This window comes from Diplotaxodon limnothrissa, linkage group LG20 (genome assembly GCF_057381915.1).
Source record: "Diplotaxodon limnothrissa isolate DT_005_m linkage group LG20, D_limnothrissa_male_GT1.1, whole genome shotgun sequence".
NCBI lineage: Eukaryota > Metazoa > Chordata > Actinopteri > Cichliformes > Cichlidae > Diplotaxodon > Diplotaxodon limnothrissa.
In genome coordinates, this window is record NC_140615.1 from 24,279,536 (window position 1) to 24,297,859 (window position 18,324).

At 40.3% G+C, this 18,324-nt stretch overlaps 1 protein-coding gene across 1 annotated transcript; it reads right to left on the bottom strand.

The window, feature by feature from the left end:
* Nucleotides 1-6,239: 6,239 nt before the first annotated feature.
* LOC146610967 (rho-related GTP-binding protein Rho6-like) lies at nucleotides 6,240-17,572 on the bottom strand. Its single transcript, XM_085343773.1, has 5 exons — nucleotides 17,343-17,572; nucleotides 16,838-16,925; nucleotides 9,435-9,544; nucleotides 9,207-9,341; nucleotides 6,240-9,079 (listed from the first exon to the last, which is right to left on the bottom strand). The coding sequence occupies exons 1-5, from the start codon at nucleotides 17,460-17,462 to the stop codon at nucleotides 8,834-8,836; spliced, it is 699 nt and encodes a 232-aa protein (XP_085199899.1). The 5' UTR covers nucleotides 17,463-17,572; the 3' UTR covers nucleotides 6,240-8,833.
* Between the last annotated feature and the right edge of the window lie 752 nt (nucleotides 17,573-18,324).

The following is an 18,324-nucleotide window of genomic DNA, read 5'->3' on the forward strand; positions in this document are numbered from 1 at the left end:
GCTGATGATTGATGATGGTTAAAGTTAGGCTTTGATTGAGAAAGGAATCAATACCAGAGTAGTGACACTGTTCAGGCCATTGTTTTACGATCTGACATTGAAATAGCTCTGCCGATCAGTGATTATTATCACTTTTGAAGCCCTGGAAACAGGCTTCTGTCACATGATTGGATGAAACATCATCTCGTATATTTCTCCCAACTCCTAACTAAAGTCAACCCCCATCCCAGGCACCTCATGTGCCCCAGCCTCAGCTCCCTTCCCCCCATATTCCCCAATGCCAGACGCAGTTGTCTAATTAAAGTGCTAGAAGAGCATTCACTCATGACATGCCCTAAGGGTGTGCCAAACGGGGCATGTATGCAGGAAGAGGGATAGAACTGGTGAAGGTGAGCAGCATCAGTGAAAGGGTTATATAAAGGGGGAGTGCAAAGGACATAGCAGGGAGGTTATTTACCCCAAGCAGGGACACAATAAGTCTTATCATTCCAGCAGATGAGTTGAGTGCTGTCAGTGTGAACCTCGCTCACCTTTCTGCTCTTGGGAAGCAGAGCAGACACGCTAAACTGCTTAGTATACACAGCACACCCTGACACACATTCATACACCAGTTCACATGTGCATGATTACGCATGGCTGCCCGAAGCTGCAGATAATTTGCCCACAGATACACATACGAACTTAAAATTGCCCCATATGGGTATAATTGATAGTGCCCCAATGACATCTATCCCATATTTATCGAGCGCTGTATTTGATTTTCAGTTTGTTGTGCACTGCATGTAAATGCTAAAACAGCGTAATGTGGTTAATATTAAAAAGAATGAATCCTCAGGGTTTAAGGCTACAGAGGCTGTGCTGCGTGCTGTCTAGTGATGTTTGTATGCCTCATTAAATAGCCAGAAGCTCACTGACAAACAGGCCGAGAGCTGCGTGAAGCCATCACATCAGAACAGCTCTGGACTCAAAAATCAGACACACAGAGATGGACTGATTGCATGAAGCATTACAAAGTCCTGCACAATCAGAAAAAAATCCGCTCTGATTTTTCTCATGTTTGCAGCTGTGCCAGGACTGCTAGTTTGTTCTTTTATTCAGAGAAGAGATGACAGATATAAACATATATGTGATGGGAATTTGGAAGGCTCACAAACTGTGGTTGACAAAGGATAACCAAGATACTAAGTACTTGTTTTAAGTTCATTTCTGTTCTGGCAAATATATGTCTAGACCCAGGTGGTAGGCAAAGACTTATTTATCCCTATGATCTGTTGATTTGTTAACTTTTGCTGCAAGTGGTTTTCATCTTCCCAAGTATCAAACTATTGCTTACAGTTCATGGATTATGCAGATATAGCAGTGTGCTAGTTTGAAACAGAGGGTCGCTCATGTAGGACAGTCGTTCCTCTGCTCCTCATCCAGCTGAGCCTTCGACTGCAACCCCATTTTCCATCCTGAGACAGGAATTACGAGACTGTCAGAGCAGCTGTGGCAAAGCTCACTGCACAGAGAGAACGTAACCTACATGTCAGTGTGCAGATAGCTCATCAGCAATCAGACAGCATAGCTTTGCCAACCCATATTCTCTCCTCAGCTTCCTTTTCTGCTGCTGCTGTGCAAGATGTATGCAATAGTTTGTGTGTGTGTGTGAACCTGCAACACGTGTGTGTTTCGTGTGGGTCTGCACTGCCATGTCTGATAGATGATGTGCTTGTGTAGTAATGAGACGCTCTGCACAAGCGACCATTTTCTCCAGCTCCTCAAGAGGGTTTCAGATGGCAGCGCTCTTCCCTCAGTCATCCTCCCTCTGGATCCCGATCCCGGTCCTAGGCAGTCTCACCGTCTGTGCTGCAGGCTCCTATCCATCATGAGAGGAAGGGACAAATGTCTAGACTGCACAGATCACTTGCTGCTGACCTGTTCATTAGTTTACATCAAATATGTCAGTGCCACATGTGCCTCTTCTGGGCTGCACAAATCTGTTTTCCAAGCAGGGATTGTTTTTCAGAAGCTGGCATAGAAGATGGAGTTAATTTGATCAATAAATCAGCTTTTTTTTTTTTTGCTTTTATCCACTGCCAAGTAAAAAGAAATTAAAACTTCAATATCCTGGGACTAGAGTAGCTTTGCATGAGCCCTACCGAAAATATTTGTTTTTCTACTTTAAACAACTTCTCAGTTCATCTTTTATCTAAAGCGTAGACTGTATTATATTAATGATGGACACAACCACCATACCTTCGTCATCGGATTTTAAAGTTTCAGTTTTAGTATTTAGATTTCTATCATTTTGGGGTTTTTTGGAGCCAAAAGTTATCATTTGCAGAGCGTTGAACACAAAATTGTAAGATAAGACTATAGCGAGCTTGGAGCCAGTTTCAAGTGGCCATTAGATGAACTGCAGTTTATGGAAACTATGTCGCCTTTTGTTGAGAGTCTACAGAGTCTCTGATCCTTTCCCTTGAAATCCCGTTCTATAAAAACTTATTTCTCTCTGATTGGTCACCTTCTGGAAGCCTACTAAGGTACAGCTGCACCACATGTCTTCATGGTAAAGTTTTTGCTCACATGGGTTATTTCACATTATTTACGCCATTATATCTAAAATTTTTACATTAATATACAAGCTACAACGTTCATATTTTATGTGTCAACTGAGCACGACTCAACAGATAATCAACTATAAGTCCTTTCTATGTGTTTACAACAAATGCTTTATATCTGTTACTATATAGCTTTTATATGGCTTTATTTCTAGTCTAGCTTCATATTTCACAGTCAGACATGAAAGTATGATCAAAGTTATACACAAGATTCCCTGTAGGTCTATTCACATACTTGTTCAATTATCATTTTAATGGCAGTCTGCAGTATAACCAGCTCAGGAGTTACATTTCGCAATCCACAAAGGTGCAGTATTTGTCAAAAGACCACATGCCTGCCGTGACTGTGATCTTAAAGAATAATCATGCCTTCGAGCAACCTGCCATGGATGACAGGCTGAGTACGCTTTTGTCAGACCGTTATCTGATTTGCGGAGACATGTAATGTACATGGGCAAATTTTTTGATAAATGTGCTGAAGAAAAACAGAGAGACAGAAACTGTAGGAAAAGATAAGAGAAGGGAGTGTCGTAGGGAGACAGGCTGGCTGGCAGCCCTGTTTATCCAAAAGATGATCAGACCGCTATTCCATTTCTTGTTGTAGAAAATCAATGTTGGAGGAGCCAAGAGATGAAATTTATCTGAAGCTGCCGGTGCAGAGAATATTCCCACAATTGCCTTGACTGTACTGGATAAGTTAATGCTGTATCCTGTGTGTGATAGCTCAGGCATTGCAAACATTCAGACCTTTCATCCATGTCCTATCATCAGTGGGAGAGCAGGACGCAGCCAAGGAGATTCTGATAAGGGCCAATATCAGCCGGGCGAAAGACAAAGCAAATTTAGAGGTGGAGGTCACGGAGGATGGTTTGTGTAAACAAGGAAAGGCAAAAGAAATGGAAACCACTGAAATAGCAGGGGGCTAATTTATTTAAGAAATGACTCCATTTAAAAAAGTTTAACCTTATAGCAGAAACACCACAGCATCATGCTAGCAAATAGGTTCAAGCTGGTTATTTGCTTCCTAAGAGACCATTTACTCATTACTAAATAAAAAGTGGCAAAGCTTAAGATTTTTCAGCTAACTGAATAGATGTTCTCTTGCTAGCTTGTTAATACAGACTGTGGTCAAAACAAAACGTGACAGTCGTTTATTTACGTTTATTTAGCCTATCTGTGTTTCCAGTTCCCCACTATCCCCCAGTTCAATATGCAGTTAACGCATTAAAACTCCTGTTGTGCTGAAGGTAAAGAGCTGTTTTAGGTTTAAACACTGCATGTGTTATCAACAGTGTTGGTCAAGTTACTTGAAAAAAGTAATCAGTAACTAATTACTGATTACTCCCCCAAAAAAGTAATCCCGTTACTTTACTGATTACTTATTTTCAAAAGTAATTAATTACTTAGTTACTTAGTTACTTAGTTACTTTTTAAAAACACGATTTACAACCTGAAGAGGTGATAAAGTGATAGATCTTTCAGCCCAATTCTACTTTTTCTACATAATCCATCATACAAAATGTAATCAAATGGAAAAGTCTCTTTTTTTAACTTGTTTTATCAGTTTTAATCTTTTAACTTTATGCATCAAGCAAAACATTTAATTATATGCAACATTCTCTGACTTGAATAAATTAGTTTAACATTTAAACCTATTTTCTACACATTCCAGCACATAAAATAAAATATTTTTTGTGTTTTCACTCACTCTTTCAAACAGATGCAAGTAAAACACAGCAGAAAATAAATAAAGTCAAAGAGTCAGCGGTCCTTTTGCTCTATTTTCACCTGTAAAGCAGGAGCAGGGTAGGCGGAGGGTTACCCTGGTGCAGGTGTGCTGCGGTCAGTTGAAGAATCCGCGTGAGTGTCTCTGTGAGTTTCCCATCACGTCTTAGCTACTCGGTGCTTGCTCGGAAGTTTAGGGGTTTTTTTCGCTGTAAAAAGAAGTTTTCTTCCCACGCACGATGGACGCTAATGTTTTTGTCACTTTTTATGGAATCAAACTCAAAGTAAGGTCAGTACTTCCACACTTTAAACGCTGCACGCTCATACTCTCTCCCGCACTCGATATATTATCCATTGTTGATCTGCACACAGCTGCTGTCACCAACGTCGCACTTGCTTACGTCACTGTCATGAGACATTCTCGCAAAAAAAATCACGGTTTTAGTAACGCAGTAACGCAGCGTTCCTACGGGAAAGTAACGGTAATCTAATTACTGATTTTGCAATAGTAATCCCTTACTTTACTCGTTACTTGAAAAAAGTAATCAGATTACAGTAACGCGTTACAAGTAACGCGTTACTGCCCATCTCTGGTTATCAAGTTGTTGTTGTTGTTTTAAGGCTTGAAAACATATAATCTATAATCACAAAACCCCCACACCACCCAGTTGACCTCAAGGAGTGGTTCTCTGTGTTTAGGCTTATTATTCATGGCCTGTGCTGGGGAACAGAAGACCTCTAGTGGCTTTCTACAACAGCCAGTGTCATCAGTGCATATAGAGTTGTTTTTTAGGTTCGCATTAAGTGCTACAGACTTGCTAACATGGTTACCTGTGCACCTAGGAGCGATCTTAAAATCGGGTACATTTCAGGTATATAAAAAAAAAAGATTAACCACCCTCCCCGTTTCCATGTTGCTTATTTTAAATTCTGACTGATCTGAATGTTGCCATAGAGTGAGCAACATTTTTCCAGTCTTCTGTTGTGTTGGTTTGGTGAACAAGACGGCAATTGCGTCCTCAGTTTCCTATTTTTGGCTGAGAGGATCAACACATGGTGTGGTCTTCTGCAAGGTTTTTGTGTGTTGTACGATCAGAGATGCTTTTCTGCATACATACTTGTCACTTAAATCACCTTTCTTTATCACGATTGTGGTACTTGCAGCACTGGACATGTGTGTTTTTAAGCGTGTGCACATGTTTCATCAGTACGTCCAGAGCCTTGTTTAGACTTGATCATTTTTGTCCACAAATCTTTTTAAATGCAGCCTTGCCATTGGTACTATTTGTAAGGCTTTTCATTCAAGCATAGTGTTATTTGTAATGCCGCATTTCTTTGTGATGACTGTGAAGTAGGCCATTGTGTCCTCGATCAAGAAAGTAAGAGTGAGTGATATTAAAGGTTATCTTTAAGACAAAATAGACAATGTGCTGCCAAGCTATCAGTCTTGGAATTTGATTAGTGTACCCAAATAATCATTTGCTCCTGCTAAACAAAACCTTGAAAAGTGCAGTGTGATGTACTTTGACCAAAGTAGAGAGATATAGCGGGGAGTCAGTCAGGGTGGGTGTGGATTTCTTTATAATCACTGGTCAGTACATATGGCTGTCCAAGAAGGATCCTTCAGCTCTTCAGCTGCTCTTGCTCCTGTTAAAGAGCTTTTGTGAAGTTTTCATTTAAATGAGATGAAATGTCCAAGGTCAGAGTGCACCAACAGATTTGTGATATCAGGTTGCATAAAGAAAACTGACTTAATACAGCCAACAAAGTTTCACCTTTAATAAGCTTAACACAGAAACACAGACTTAAAATAAACTTCAGACATATTTATTAAGTAAAAGACTTAGAAGTTAGTGTATGGCATTAACAAGTACAGAACTCAAGTCAATAATTTAAGCAATAATTGGCAACTTCACATGAACATTTAGTTTTGCTTCACTGATATTCTTTGGGGAATTTCTAAAAGGATATATACAAAAAAAAAAAAAAAAAAACAGAGAGAGAGACTTAAATAATGGCTGTACATTAGACAAATACAACTTAAGGGTGACATGATGTTCCAGGCAGGACTGAGGAGTGAAAAAAATGACTGCAGTAGTGTTACAAAGACAAGTTTTAGACAACACGTGACGGCTCGGGACATCCCCAACAGTCCGCTGCTCCGATATGTGCAGCCATCACCTTTGCTGTTCCTTCTGTCTAAATGCTACAAATAAAAAGGTCAGGCGCCTTCTCTGAGAGATCCCTCCCTCTTCCTCTCCGAGAAACAGGAACTGCCCCTGCTCACACTGTTGCTAGGCAACACGTTAAATTCCAGTGATCCGCGCATTGCCGGGCTTCTCGGCGCAGACCTACAAATCATCAAGTCCTCCATTAGCCGAGCTGTCAACAGCAGCTAATGCCAGAAGACTCCGGTGAATACAAGAACAACATCATCAGCTACAAAAACACCCGTGACAGCCACAACAAAGCATCCACCGGGGGGGAAAAGGCCGGATTAGGATGAAAATGTATATATATATATATATATATATCCAAATATATCTAATGCATAAAAAAAGAAATGAGGAAGAAAAAAGTCAGGAGCAGCCTGTTCCTCTCTCAAGGAAACTTAGTTAAGAATTGAGCTTGGAGAAACTTCTCCATATTACAAATCAGTCTGTTAACAGCTTTTGGGACAAACTACTGCTTAACTTCCCCATCAAAATGGAATTTGACAACCTCCCTTGTCCCTTAATGATGACTTTTAGCACCTCAGTATATATCAATAAAGCCAGGGTTTGACAACCTTTAGAGCAGTTTCTGGGTTCTTCCGAGCATAGCTGCATAGGCAGAGATCACCCTCACTAACTTCTGATGCACACCCGGTCATTTTATTCTATAAGCAGGCAGATTTAAAGAGTTAAAGAGCGGATACTGTACCAGAAAGTTCATGAAGCTGGAAAATGTTTTATGGTTGAAGCACCAGACAAGCAATCTTCAAGTGTCTCTTAATACTTGAAGATTGGTAGCTAATCAATGCAAGGCTTGATTAGCTACCACTAGCATGGATGTAAAAAAAGAGAAGACTCATTTGCTGTCATAAGAAAAGGAAAAGGTTTAGGCTTCTTCTTTTGGGAGTTATCCTAATGTTCCACACACTTATACAATTTTGGGCCCATTGAGAATGAACATTAGCCACCTTTCCAGCTTAGAAATTATAATGGAGGTTTCATTATTGAAATTGTAGGCCTGTGTCAAGATTTTTGTAAAGAAGGAGAAAAGTATGACCCAATTTTGGTCTTCCTTTTTTAACAGTCCATTGTCCATCAGGCAATTTTCTGTTGGTAAAATTGCTAATCAGTTTCATACCCCTTAAAATCAGCCCCTGGAGTTCATGAACCCTGATAAGCACGTTTATGGCTCCTAAGCCTCCCAGGACTACTTGTCATTAAACGTCTAGCAGGAGAGGGATTTGAAAAGAAAGATTTCTTTTGGTACACTAAAATACATCTATCGAGTTTGTGTTGTGTAAAAGGACATCTTTGTGTAATCGATGAAGGCCCAGCAAGAACTTCATTTTTATGCTGGAACATGTATAAAAACCGATATCCATTAAGCAGGGTAGGATGATTCATCAGTGCCATAATAAAGGCCTGTGGTTAGTAACACTGAACAAAAGACTGCCGTGGTGGGTGATGATGGGTAATGGCAGAGAATCCACAAAGACATGCACGTGTTTGTTTATTTGTTTTTAAGCACAGCACGTCCAACCCGTGACTGTTTTGCAGATCATGTGAGTGCTGAGTCACATTGTGCTCCTTCAGACGAGCTCTCGGTTTGTCCTCCCGCTGCCTTTGCAAATGAGCGCTCTGCTCGCCAAACCCCTCCTCTCTCTCCCCACCTTTTCTCCACTGTCAGCTTTAATTTCCAACCGATATACCAAGAGGGGTCAGCTGGGAGAGGAATTTCTCCAAGGCCTGCCATTTTCAATCCCCCGCACCGTATTTCTGTTGATACCAATTCCTGTCAGATGTCAGATTTTACATTTAATCTCGTCACTCAGCCCATACGGTGACCTCAGACAGACATTCAAACAAAGATGGATGGGAAAGGGCACTGCCTTCAGAATTTTAAATGCAGTCAGATGTAATAGTTACAAACCCTTCCTTTGGTAAAGAGGCAGTAGTGACCTTATTCAAGACGATTCACAGCACCTTAAAGCGCCTGTTATGCTCTGCTAGCACATGGTTTAATTGAACATCAAACATAATTCTCTCTCTCTGCAGATATTGTGATGCTGGTGGCAAGTCATGATCAAAACTTCAGCACTGGAGTTGAATATAGAAAGTGATTTTTCTGGAAGCGGTTGACAGGAGTTTGCAGGAGGAAGCTGCAAAGGAGAGAGAGAGAGGCTTTGTAAAAATCCACATAATTGCTCTCTTTCCCTTGCACACCAGGCACCCCCGCTGAGCCAGCAACAGTCTCGTTCGTTTGTCCTTTTGCCACATTTATCTTAGTAGTATTCACATGATGGAGCAGCTCTTGGACTTGTCCTTGCTGAAGGTGGAGGAGAGGAGTTCCGTCTTGCTGGGCAGGTGTAGGAGTCTCTTGGAGAGGCGCCGGACTGGGCTGGGCTTATTGGTGGGTTGGAGTTTGTTCATGCAGGCCAGAGCCGCGGTACGGAAAACACTGTGGATGCTCTTCTCTGATGTGAAAGCTGAGCACTCCAAGTAAGCCTCGGCTCCAAGCTGCTTGGCTAATGATGAACCCTATAAAATTGAAGGAAGAGATGAGTCTGGGTCGGAGGAAATCAAAGACAAAGGAGGGGCTTGTAGACAGGATGGAGACAGAAGCTTAAGCAGATACTAAGGAGCAAAAAGTTGATGAGGAACAAACCTGTTCGTGGGAGATTGGAGCCTGTTTCTGATTGGACAGCTCCATGCGGGTGCACACGTCTGTGCGCAGGTCCGTCTTGCAGCCTACTAGCAGGATCCGAGTGCTGGGGCAGAAGTCCTGGATTTCTGCTTTCCACTGCAAATAAAGGAAACAGGTTTAACTGGGCAAGAATAGACATGAGGGATGGCAGACAACTGATCAATGAGGGCAAACTGCAGGGATACATACCTTCTTGAGTGCACCGTCTACTGTGTCCGGTCGGCTGATGTCAAAGCATAAGAGGACTGCATCTGAGTCGCTGTAGCAGAGAGGCCTGACATTGTCGTAGTACGGAGAACCTAACGAGACAGAGAATTGACAAAATGAGACCATAATTTTCTAAATATGCAATTTAGGAAGCTAGAGATTTAGGATTCCGAGCTTCTCCATTCATTTAGTTTGGTTTTTGCGTCTCGTGATCCATTCTGCTGTCTCTTTAGACCAGTCACTCCCGCCTGCACTGCTTTTCCTGCCTGCTGCATCACCTGGGACATGTTCACTCTGACAAATGTGTGCACCCCACTGTCTTAAAAAGGCATCGCACACAATGGATCAGCTGCCACAGGTGCAAAGAATGGGTAGCATGCATAAGATGGTGTTCTAATACACCACAGTTTTCATTTTTAATAAATGTTTTGCTTGTTTTAGGGGCTTTGCTCACCTTTACTAATTTTTCCACACAGTGTATACACCCATTCCTCTGCTAGTTATATGTCAGACTGGCAGTTTATGTCACATCTATGCAACATTGTGGTTCTGATTCTGATTTCTTTTTAGTCATTCAAAGCCTGAACAACGAATTAATGGCAAGAAAATGCAATTTTAAAAAATGAGTGTTTATTGAACCTTCTGACAATAGTTTAGATTAATTAAATATTAATTTGAGCATATGAGTTTTAATTTGTATCATATTTGCTACATCTCACAATTTTTATTTATTGTTGAATTTACTGTTGATTTAATGTTGAAGTTTTTTTTTTGATGATGATGTAAAAGTCTCAAAAACACACAAAATCTCATGTAGCAAATATGACACATTAGTCGTTACGGGGTTAAATTTGCCTGTACTTTGACTTTATCACTGCCTGGACTGTGTGCTTTGTCTGCCTGCCTGGACTTTCCATCCTTGAATCTATTTTTGTAAGTAAAGCTTTTACTTTTTTATTTCTATAACCTGCTTCTTGTGTCGTGCTCTTCGGTCCTAAGAACTCAACCCTCCACAGTCGGCCACTCGGCACGAAACAACATCTCTGAAAACTGAAAGCTTTTTTTCAATTTTGTTAGCCAGCAAAAACAAAAATATGACTGCTCTTTCTACGGTGTGCCAGCTGACAGTATTATAATGTTCCATCACAGTCATCCTACTCACATTAACACAGTACAAACACAAACAGACACATACACCCCTGCCAAGCTCATGAGAGTTTCACAAAGCCTGGAGCCTTCCCACTGATGGGAAATTTTCCAGAAAAGTCCACTAACTCAGTGAGTCAGACAGTGCAACTATCTTTCAATGATTCAATAGAAAACTTTTCATACCAGAGTTTTGAATGATAAAATAGAAACCCTGGTTAAATGTTCAGGTAGACTCTTTACATATTTGTTCTCTAATAAAGACATACACACTGGTGGCTGTGGAGCTCATTTGAGTACAGTAAAGTCACTCTTATGTTCAAGAAAGCAGTTTGAGATGATCTAAGCTTTGTGACATGAGTGCACTGTGGTCATAAAGGGATGGACATGGTCAGCAATAATACTTGGGTAAGCTGTGGCTTTTAAATAATGCTCACTTGGTACTAATGACCCTAAAGTATGCAAAGAAAATATTATCCACTAAACCGTAACAACAAACACTAAACAGCAGATGATAGGCAGGATTAATCCATGCTTTCATGATGCCAAATTATGACCCTGCCATCTGTGAGCTGCAGCAGATGCTAAGTTTGAACTTCAGCAGTTTGTCTTGACCATCTTGACGTCTTGCTGTCGTGTGATTGGCTGATTAGATATTTGCAACAAGCAGCTGAACATGTGTACCTAAAATAATGGCCTGTTAGTAAAATTAGTATATCTCTATATCACAATCAGAACCAGAATACTTTATTATTCCCTAATGGAAAAAAAACATAAATTCTAATTTTAAATTCTAATTCTAAACATAAATTCTCGTGCAAGAGTTGGAAGGTTGTGGTTGGAAGGTATGTAACATTCTTGGGAAACACTTTTCTTTATCTTTGTAGTGAAGAATTCAAATAATCTCCATTCTGGATGAAAAGAGATGAAAGCAGCTAGCATGGTTCAACAATCTACAATGTCAGTGGGCTCTACTGTCAGACTGCTTTTCAGTCAAGCGCAGTAACTGTTGTTATCGCCACTCACTGAACTGCAACTGATAATCAAAGCTGCAAAAATGTATATGCGTCTTCTTCATTTTTCTGCAATGTTTGTTGTTCAAAACATTATTCAACAGCATCAAACACATTACTCTTGTCACGTCTGCATTGGCAGACGAGTGGAGGTTGAAAGTAGGACCCAAGCGTCAGATGCAGGTGAACTTTATTAAACCGGTAAGTGAAACAAACAAAAACAGAAGCTAAGGCTACGTCCGCACGTACACGGGTATTTTTGAAAATGGAGATTTTCTGTTTTCGTTTTAAAAAATAATCCCGTCCACACGTAAACGCAGAAATGAAGGAAAACGCTGCTAGGAACATGCCAAAGCAACAGGTGGCGATATATTCCTAACCGTGTAGAAATGTTGGCCAATCAGAAGTCTAGAAGCCTCGGTGGGAAATAGTAAACAAAGATGGGGCATAGAAGCAGATCCTAGTCGTATGTACTACAGCGGTGGTTAAAAAGGCCCAGCAGCGTCTCCACTTTCTGAGAGTGCTCAGGAGGAACAACCTGGAGGAGAGGCTGCTGGTGACATTTTACAGAGCCACCATAGAGAGCATCCTAACGTACGGCATAACAACATGGTATGCAGGGTGCTCAGCTGCAGACAGGAAAGTACTGCAGAGGGTCATCAACACAGCCCAGAAGATCACTGGCTGCTCTCTGCCCAGCCTGGAGGTCACTGCAAACTCTCGGTACCTCAGCAGAGCTGGCAATATCATCAAGGACCACTCTCACCCCAGCAACCAACTGTTTGAACTATTACCGTCAGGCCGACGGTACAGGTCACATAAAACCAGGACAAACAGATTCAGGGATAGCTTCTTTCCCAGAGCTATCACCGTAGTAAATAAGCACAAAAACAATTGAACCTATTCCATACCGTCACTGTCATTATATTATGCTGCTATTCATACTGTCATTATATTAATGCTGCTATCCTGTATATATTGTACATACTATTGTTTGAGTACTTACGATTGTTTTTTTTGTACTTTTTATATTTTACATTTATATTTATTATTGAAACTTGCACCAAGGGAGTGGCACTCCAATTTCGTTGTACTCTGTACAATGACAATAAAGGCTATTCTATTCTATTCTATTCTATGTGTGGAGGAACAGTAACTGTGTGTGTATATGTAAGCATTTAAACACTGCAGAGAGTACAATTAACAGTAACAGTATTGTAGAAATTCATTTCACCGAAACAATAACGTGGCGCACACCTTTGACGCTGCGTTTTCTTGTCCACACGTAAATGCAAAAACGGAGTTTTCAAAAATATCCACCCTGGCCGGAGTTTTTAAAAAACGCCGTTTACGTGTGGACGAAAGGTGCAAACGCATAGAAAAATCTGCGTTTTCAAAAATACCCGGGTACGTGTAGATGTAGCCTAAAAAACCTATACTGGGAGAAACTAACAAAACGCCGCCATGAAACGCAGAAATAACAGAATGAAGCAGAAAAAGAACACAGACGAACCAGCAACGCACCCAAGAAAACACAGGGCTTAAATACACACAGGGCAATCAGGGACCGTGAGACAGAAGGGAGACACGGCTGGGATTAATTGGACATAACATGACAAGGGGAAGCGAAACTTGAAACACTGACAAGAGAAACTGACCTTCAAAATAAAACAGGAAACACACCGACAACACTCTAAACACGCAAACTTAACACAGATTGGGGTGACAGAACATAGAAACTTGAAACGTGGAAAAGGAGAGCACAGAGGACACAAAACACTAGAGATGATCACAAACAACCCAAAATAAACAAAACCACAGAATATTAATAAACTTAAGCAGAAACACAGAGTCCACAGACTACAGACCATAACAACTCTCACACAGTGGTATTTGTATAGACAAATAAGATATAATATACAGATTTATGTTATGCTTTTAGGTGGATTGTTGCTGTCTTTTTTTAGCTAACTGCCTCCCAGCTACATCTAGTGTTTTTGCTAACCCAACCTAAACTACTGCTAGCTGAAGCCTTATATTCAACCTGCTACATAAGGAACTGTTATCCATCTTAATGTAACACTTTTAGTTGTCCAAATGCTTCTTTTAAATTTTTAAACAATTACTCCAAAACTTTACGCTGTATTTCACGATCCACAGTTTCAAATACTCAGCTCGATGGAAACCAGCAAAAACAACACGAATTTACATACACCTGCTGCAAAATAACATCAACTTTTATAGCACTGCTGTATAGTACCCACAATTTAATTATGATTATTTGCTCCACTATAGTCTTTTGTGGAGCAATCACTGTACTGAGAGGCTGTGTTGTCCACTTAAATCTCACTTGAAGGAGAGTAGTACCTTTAATACCTTTAGTATTAAAGGTTGATCTTCTGATTTCTTAGCCCTTGCAGATACCTTGACATCATTGCACATTTTTAAAATGTATTTGAAGGCTTTTTCCTCTATCAAACTTAAAGCCCTAACATATAAAAACCTCCTCCTGAGCATTGTATAACACCTTGTTTGTCCTAGTGAATTATGACATTAAGGAAGCATATTTAGCTTACAATTCCAAAAAAAGCAACTTTTTTTTATATCATTCTCAGGAAGTGCTAAAAACAGACTGACAGGATGTCCGCTTTCTATTGTCTTCCCTCTGCTACCTAATCACTCCGCACACACTAACACTAAAATGTAATTTCCTTCTCCTGTCCTCCGAGGTTAACTTCAAGCCTTCTGTGCTGATATAAGAGGTCATAATTATAGCAAAGATAGATTTTTCTATTAGTCCCCCAGCTGGACAAACAAACAATCATGTTATCTTGATGAGCTTTACAGTCAATAACTAAACGTTTTACAACAATATTACTGCCAAGAAGCAACCCTGTTCAAACGAACTCTTGGTTGGTTCAGCCCGTCTAAATTTTTGGACTTAAAGCTGCAAAGTAAGTCAACTTACACAATCTCTATCTTTCAGAGGGAATCAAAGCGGCCGTCACATAACTATCCAGGGTGATGTAAGGCTTGAGAAAGAGGAGGCAGACATATCTAAAGAGGACACAACTTCTAGCACCTACCACCTCCCACACATTAGCAGCCCCCTGCCTGGACACACAAACAAGACAAGCCAAACACACACACACGCACACAAAACCCTTTTAGCTGAGCAAACAGGAGCTGTTGCAACTGTCCGCTCTACTCTCACACAAAAAAGCAAATGGTGGGAGCTGCACTCATCTTTGTACACCAAGAGGACTATAAGACTGCCTTAATATAAATCAGAAATAAAACAGCCTTTCATATGCAAAGAAACTTAAGATGCACATAGAAATAGGGTAAAAATCTCTTTTTTTTCCTCCTTAGGCAGTGTCAGTAAATCTGAAATGATAATAATTAGTTTATAAGACATATCAAATTCCGTGGACACCGAATACCTTAAGACATCTCGAGGAACCAATTTGTGCTTCAGGAAGTTATAACACTCACTCTTCATTTCTCTACCGAACAGTTAGCTTGGTTAAATGTGAAAATATTGAAATCCATTATCAGAAAACGTCTTCTACATGTTTGAATAAAGACAACAGGAAAGCGGAATTAATAAGCAAAACAAAGAGAGATGGGAAGCTCGTGTTTATGTTTGTGCTCTAAATGTAAATCGGTCTTATGCAACGTTTCCTCTGGAAAGGGTGACTGTCCAGAAAGTTTTCACTTCGTGGGAGACAAACACACAAACCTACATTAGTTCAGTGCTGCTTTCAGTTACATAAGACCTCTTTTTTCAAAGCAGCACACACCATAAGGCAGTGAGGAGGTCATGCTTCTCTTTACTCTCAGTATCCCTCACTGGTGCCTTCTGTTCACAGCGACTGTACGCCGCACACACACGGTTACACGCATAGTAAAGAAGGGACGCGCACAAACACGCGCTCATCCACACTCGTGTGGACTTCCACCCCCTGCGTGGACGAGGCATCCCCCTCGCCCCCCTGTTAAACAACCCCACTGAAGGCCAACTGGCACCGCTCAACTTCCTCTGAACACAAAACCTCAGCCAGTGCTGTTATGAAATAAATCTGTAGTGCACCGGATGGCTTTGCTTATTGATCCTATTTACATAATTTCTATGTACATTCAAAGGTCAGCTGAAGTTAGCACATTAACCCAGAGGCACAAAGCACACGAAACATTTGGAACTAAAAAACAAAAAACAAAAGAAGAAACAACCGATTGTTTTCATGATACGTTATCTGCTGATTTCTTTTCTTTTCACAGAGGTTATGGCGACATCTGCTAAGACCTTGATTTGTTCAACCTACAAGCCCAGAAATCTTAACTTAAAAAAAAAAAAATCACATTAAAAAAACTAGAAGCAGCAAATTCTGGTGTGTGCTTTATATTTAAGACCTAAATAATCAAATCTACTTTTGCTTTACTCTTTTGTGACATTGATAGCTTGACTTTGTCCACGTTGAGGCCAGAGGCCAGCAAATTCAGGCTTGATTGATCAGCTGAGTGTGCTGGAATTGAATCAGCTGCTAAATTGATTATTTACTTAAGGCCGTTTTCGAACACAAATGGTAAACACCACATTTTTTATTAGTCTAATATCTTTGTAAACTGCATATATGAAGGTTTTGGTCTGGTATTGAAACACACCAGGCTTGCTGGTATTGTTCTCAGTTTTTATGACAGATAATAAATGATTTAATGTTGAAATCACAAAAAAAGGATGTAAGGATCAAAAAGCAACAACCAGCAGATTTATTTTATGTGTCTACCAGCCATCAGGATTATTTATTCGTAATAACAGTTTCATAGTTTTTCAAACCGGGGTCTCTTTTTAATCTAGATTTGGCTCATTAGGATTTCAGATTCAAAACTGGATGTTTGGCTCCAGATGTTCTTAAAGTAATCCAGGCAGGCTTGCGGCTCAGACCTGCCGATCACTGATCTCTCAGCAGATCTCACACCACTGAAAAGCTGCTTAACTGCATCAAAACAGGATTGACAGAATGTGAAGACTGAGTAAACAGCAACAAAACTGTAAGCCAAACAATACACGGGACGTGGTTCGATTCACCAACTCCAGGCTGGCTGAGTTTCCCAATAATGACCCTTTATCCCAGCAGTGAACCAAATTACCTTACTTTACTGCCCAACCTAAGCCGCAAAAGTTAAAATAACACTGAATTGAAGGTAGACAGAAGAGGAGCTCACCTGATGTGTCCCAAAGGCTGAGCTCCACACGCTGGTCTTCAAGCTCCAGACAGGCTGTGTAGTTCTCAAACACAGTAGGGACATAAGTCTGGAAACAATTAAAGAAAGAGATTTAAAAAAGACAAACACACACAGAAACAAGTAGATTTAATTAATCAGTCAGTGAGAAAAGAAATTACAACATATTCTCACATATTATTCTAGATTAAATTTTGCTTCTTTTTTTTTACATTTAAACAAAATCAACACATCAGTTCATGACTTGATGCTTAAATGTAAGCAGCATTATATATATGTATATGTGTGTGTGAGCTAAAAAAAATCTCATTATTATAGCTTACACACTATTTATAATTATACCAATTATACCCCCCAAAAAATATGCAGAACAGAATCTACAACATCGTATAAATGAATGATAATGAGACATTTTTTTAGGGATTTTTCCTCAGTATTGATCCTAAAACGACTGCAGACACATGAGACGTGTGCAGAAATCTCATACCTCTGGATAGCAGTCCTTCACCAAGACTTGTAACATCGCTGTTTTACCGCATTGGACGTCCCCAACCAGCACCAGCTTACACCTCCCTACAAACGGCTGTGTGAGTCTTCGCTCCTTCATGTTGGAATAAAACAGGGAGACCTTCAAAGGAAGCCCGAGTGCAAATGCGGGAAAGTTTGGTAAATCCTCTCGGACGCCGGGCACCGTACACGGTGTCCTCCTGCTGTGAGTGAGTGAGGCTGAGCAGCAGTCAGTGAAGGAGTCACTGCGGAACTTTATATTGTCGCGCCAACCAATGAGCGCTGCGCAGTGCGCGAGCCGCAGGAGGAGGGCCGTGCACGAGAGCTCATCTTCTAATAGGGTTGGAGGAGCAGCTTGTTCACCACGAGTATCCTTTTATTTAATAGTACAAACGAATGTTCTTCTGCTTTTATTTTGGACACTTTGTTTACTGTTTATGTGGGACAACAGAGGACACAGTAGACCAGGGATGTTAAACATAAGTCCGGAGAGCCAGAATGGGCCACCAATCAGGGTTTGATCCAAACCACTGGATGGCTTGGAAAATGTGAAAATTTTAAAAAAGGAGAGCATAATTTTTTTTAGTTTTTTTTTTTGTTTTGTGTTTAAAAAAAAATACATACAAAAAAGTGTAAAATGCTTCCCTGCCTGGCTAGACCAAAAAAATAAAAATAATAATAGATAAGCAGAACTTGAAAATTAACAAACCATGCAGTTAACAGGATTGACATAAATAATTTCATGGGCAAATATCTATGTGTAATTCGTGTAAAAGTATCTACGATGAGCATAAATAATGTCACAGTACAGTCACAGTTTTTTCTTGTCAGACTCTCAAAATGTGGGACACATTTTGTAAGATAAGGTTTACTTTATATATCCCAAAAGCAGGCGTTAGAGCAGCCAAAACATTTTTTAAAAAATGGCGTAAAGCAGAATACATAGTAAAAACAAAAACAAA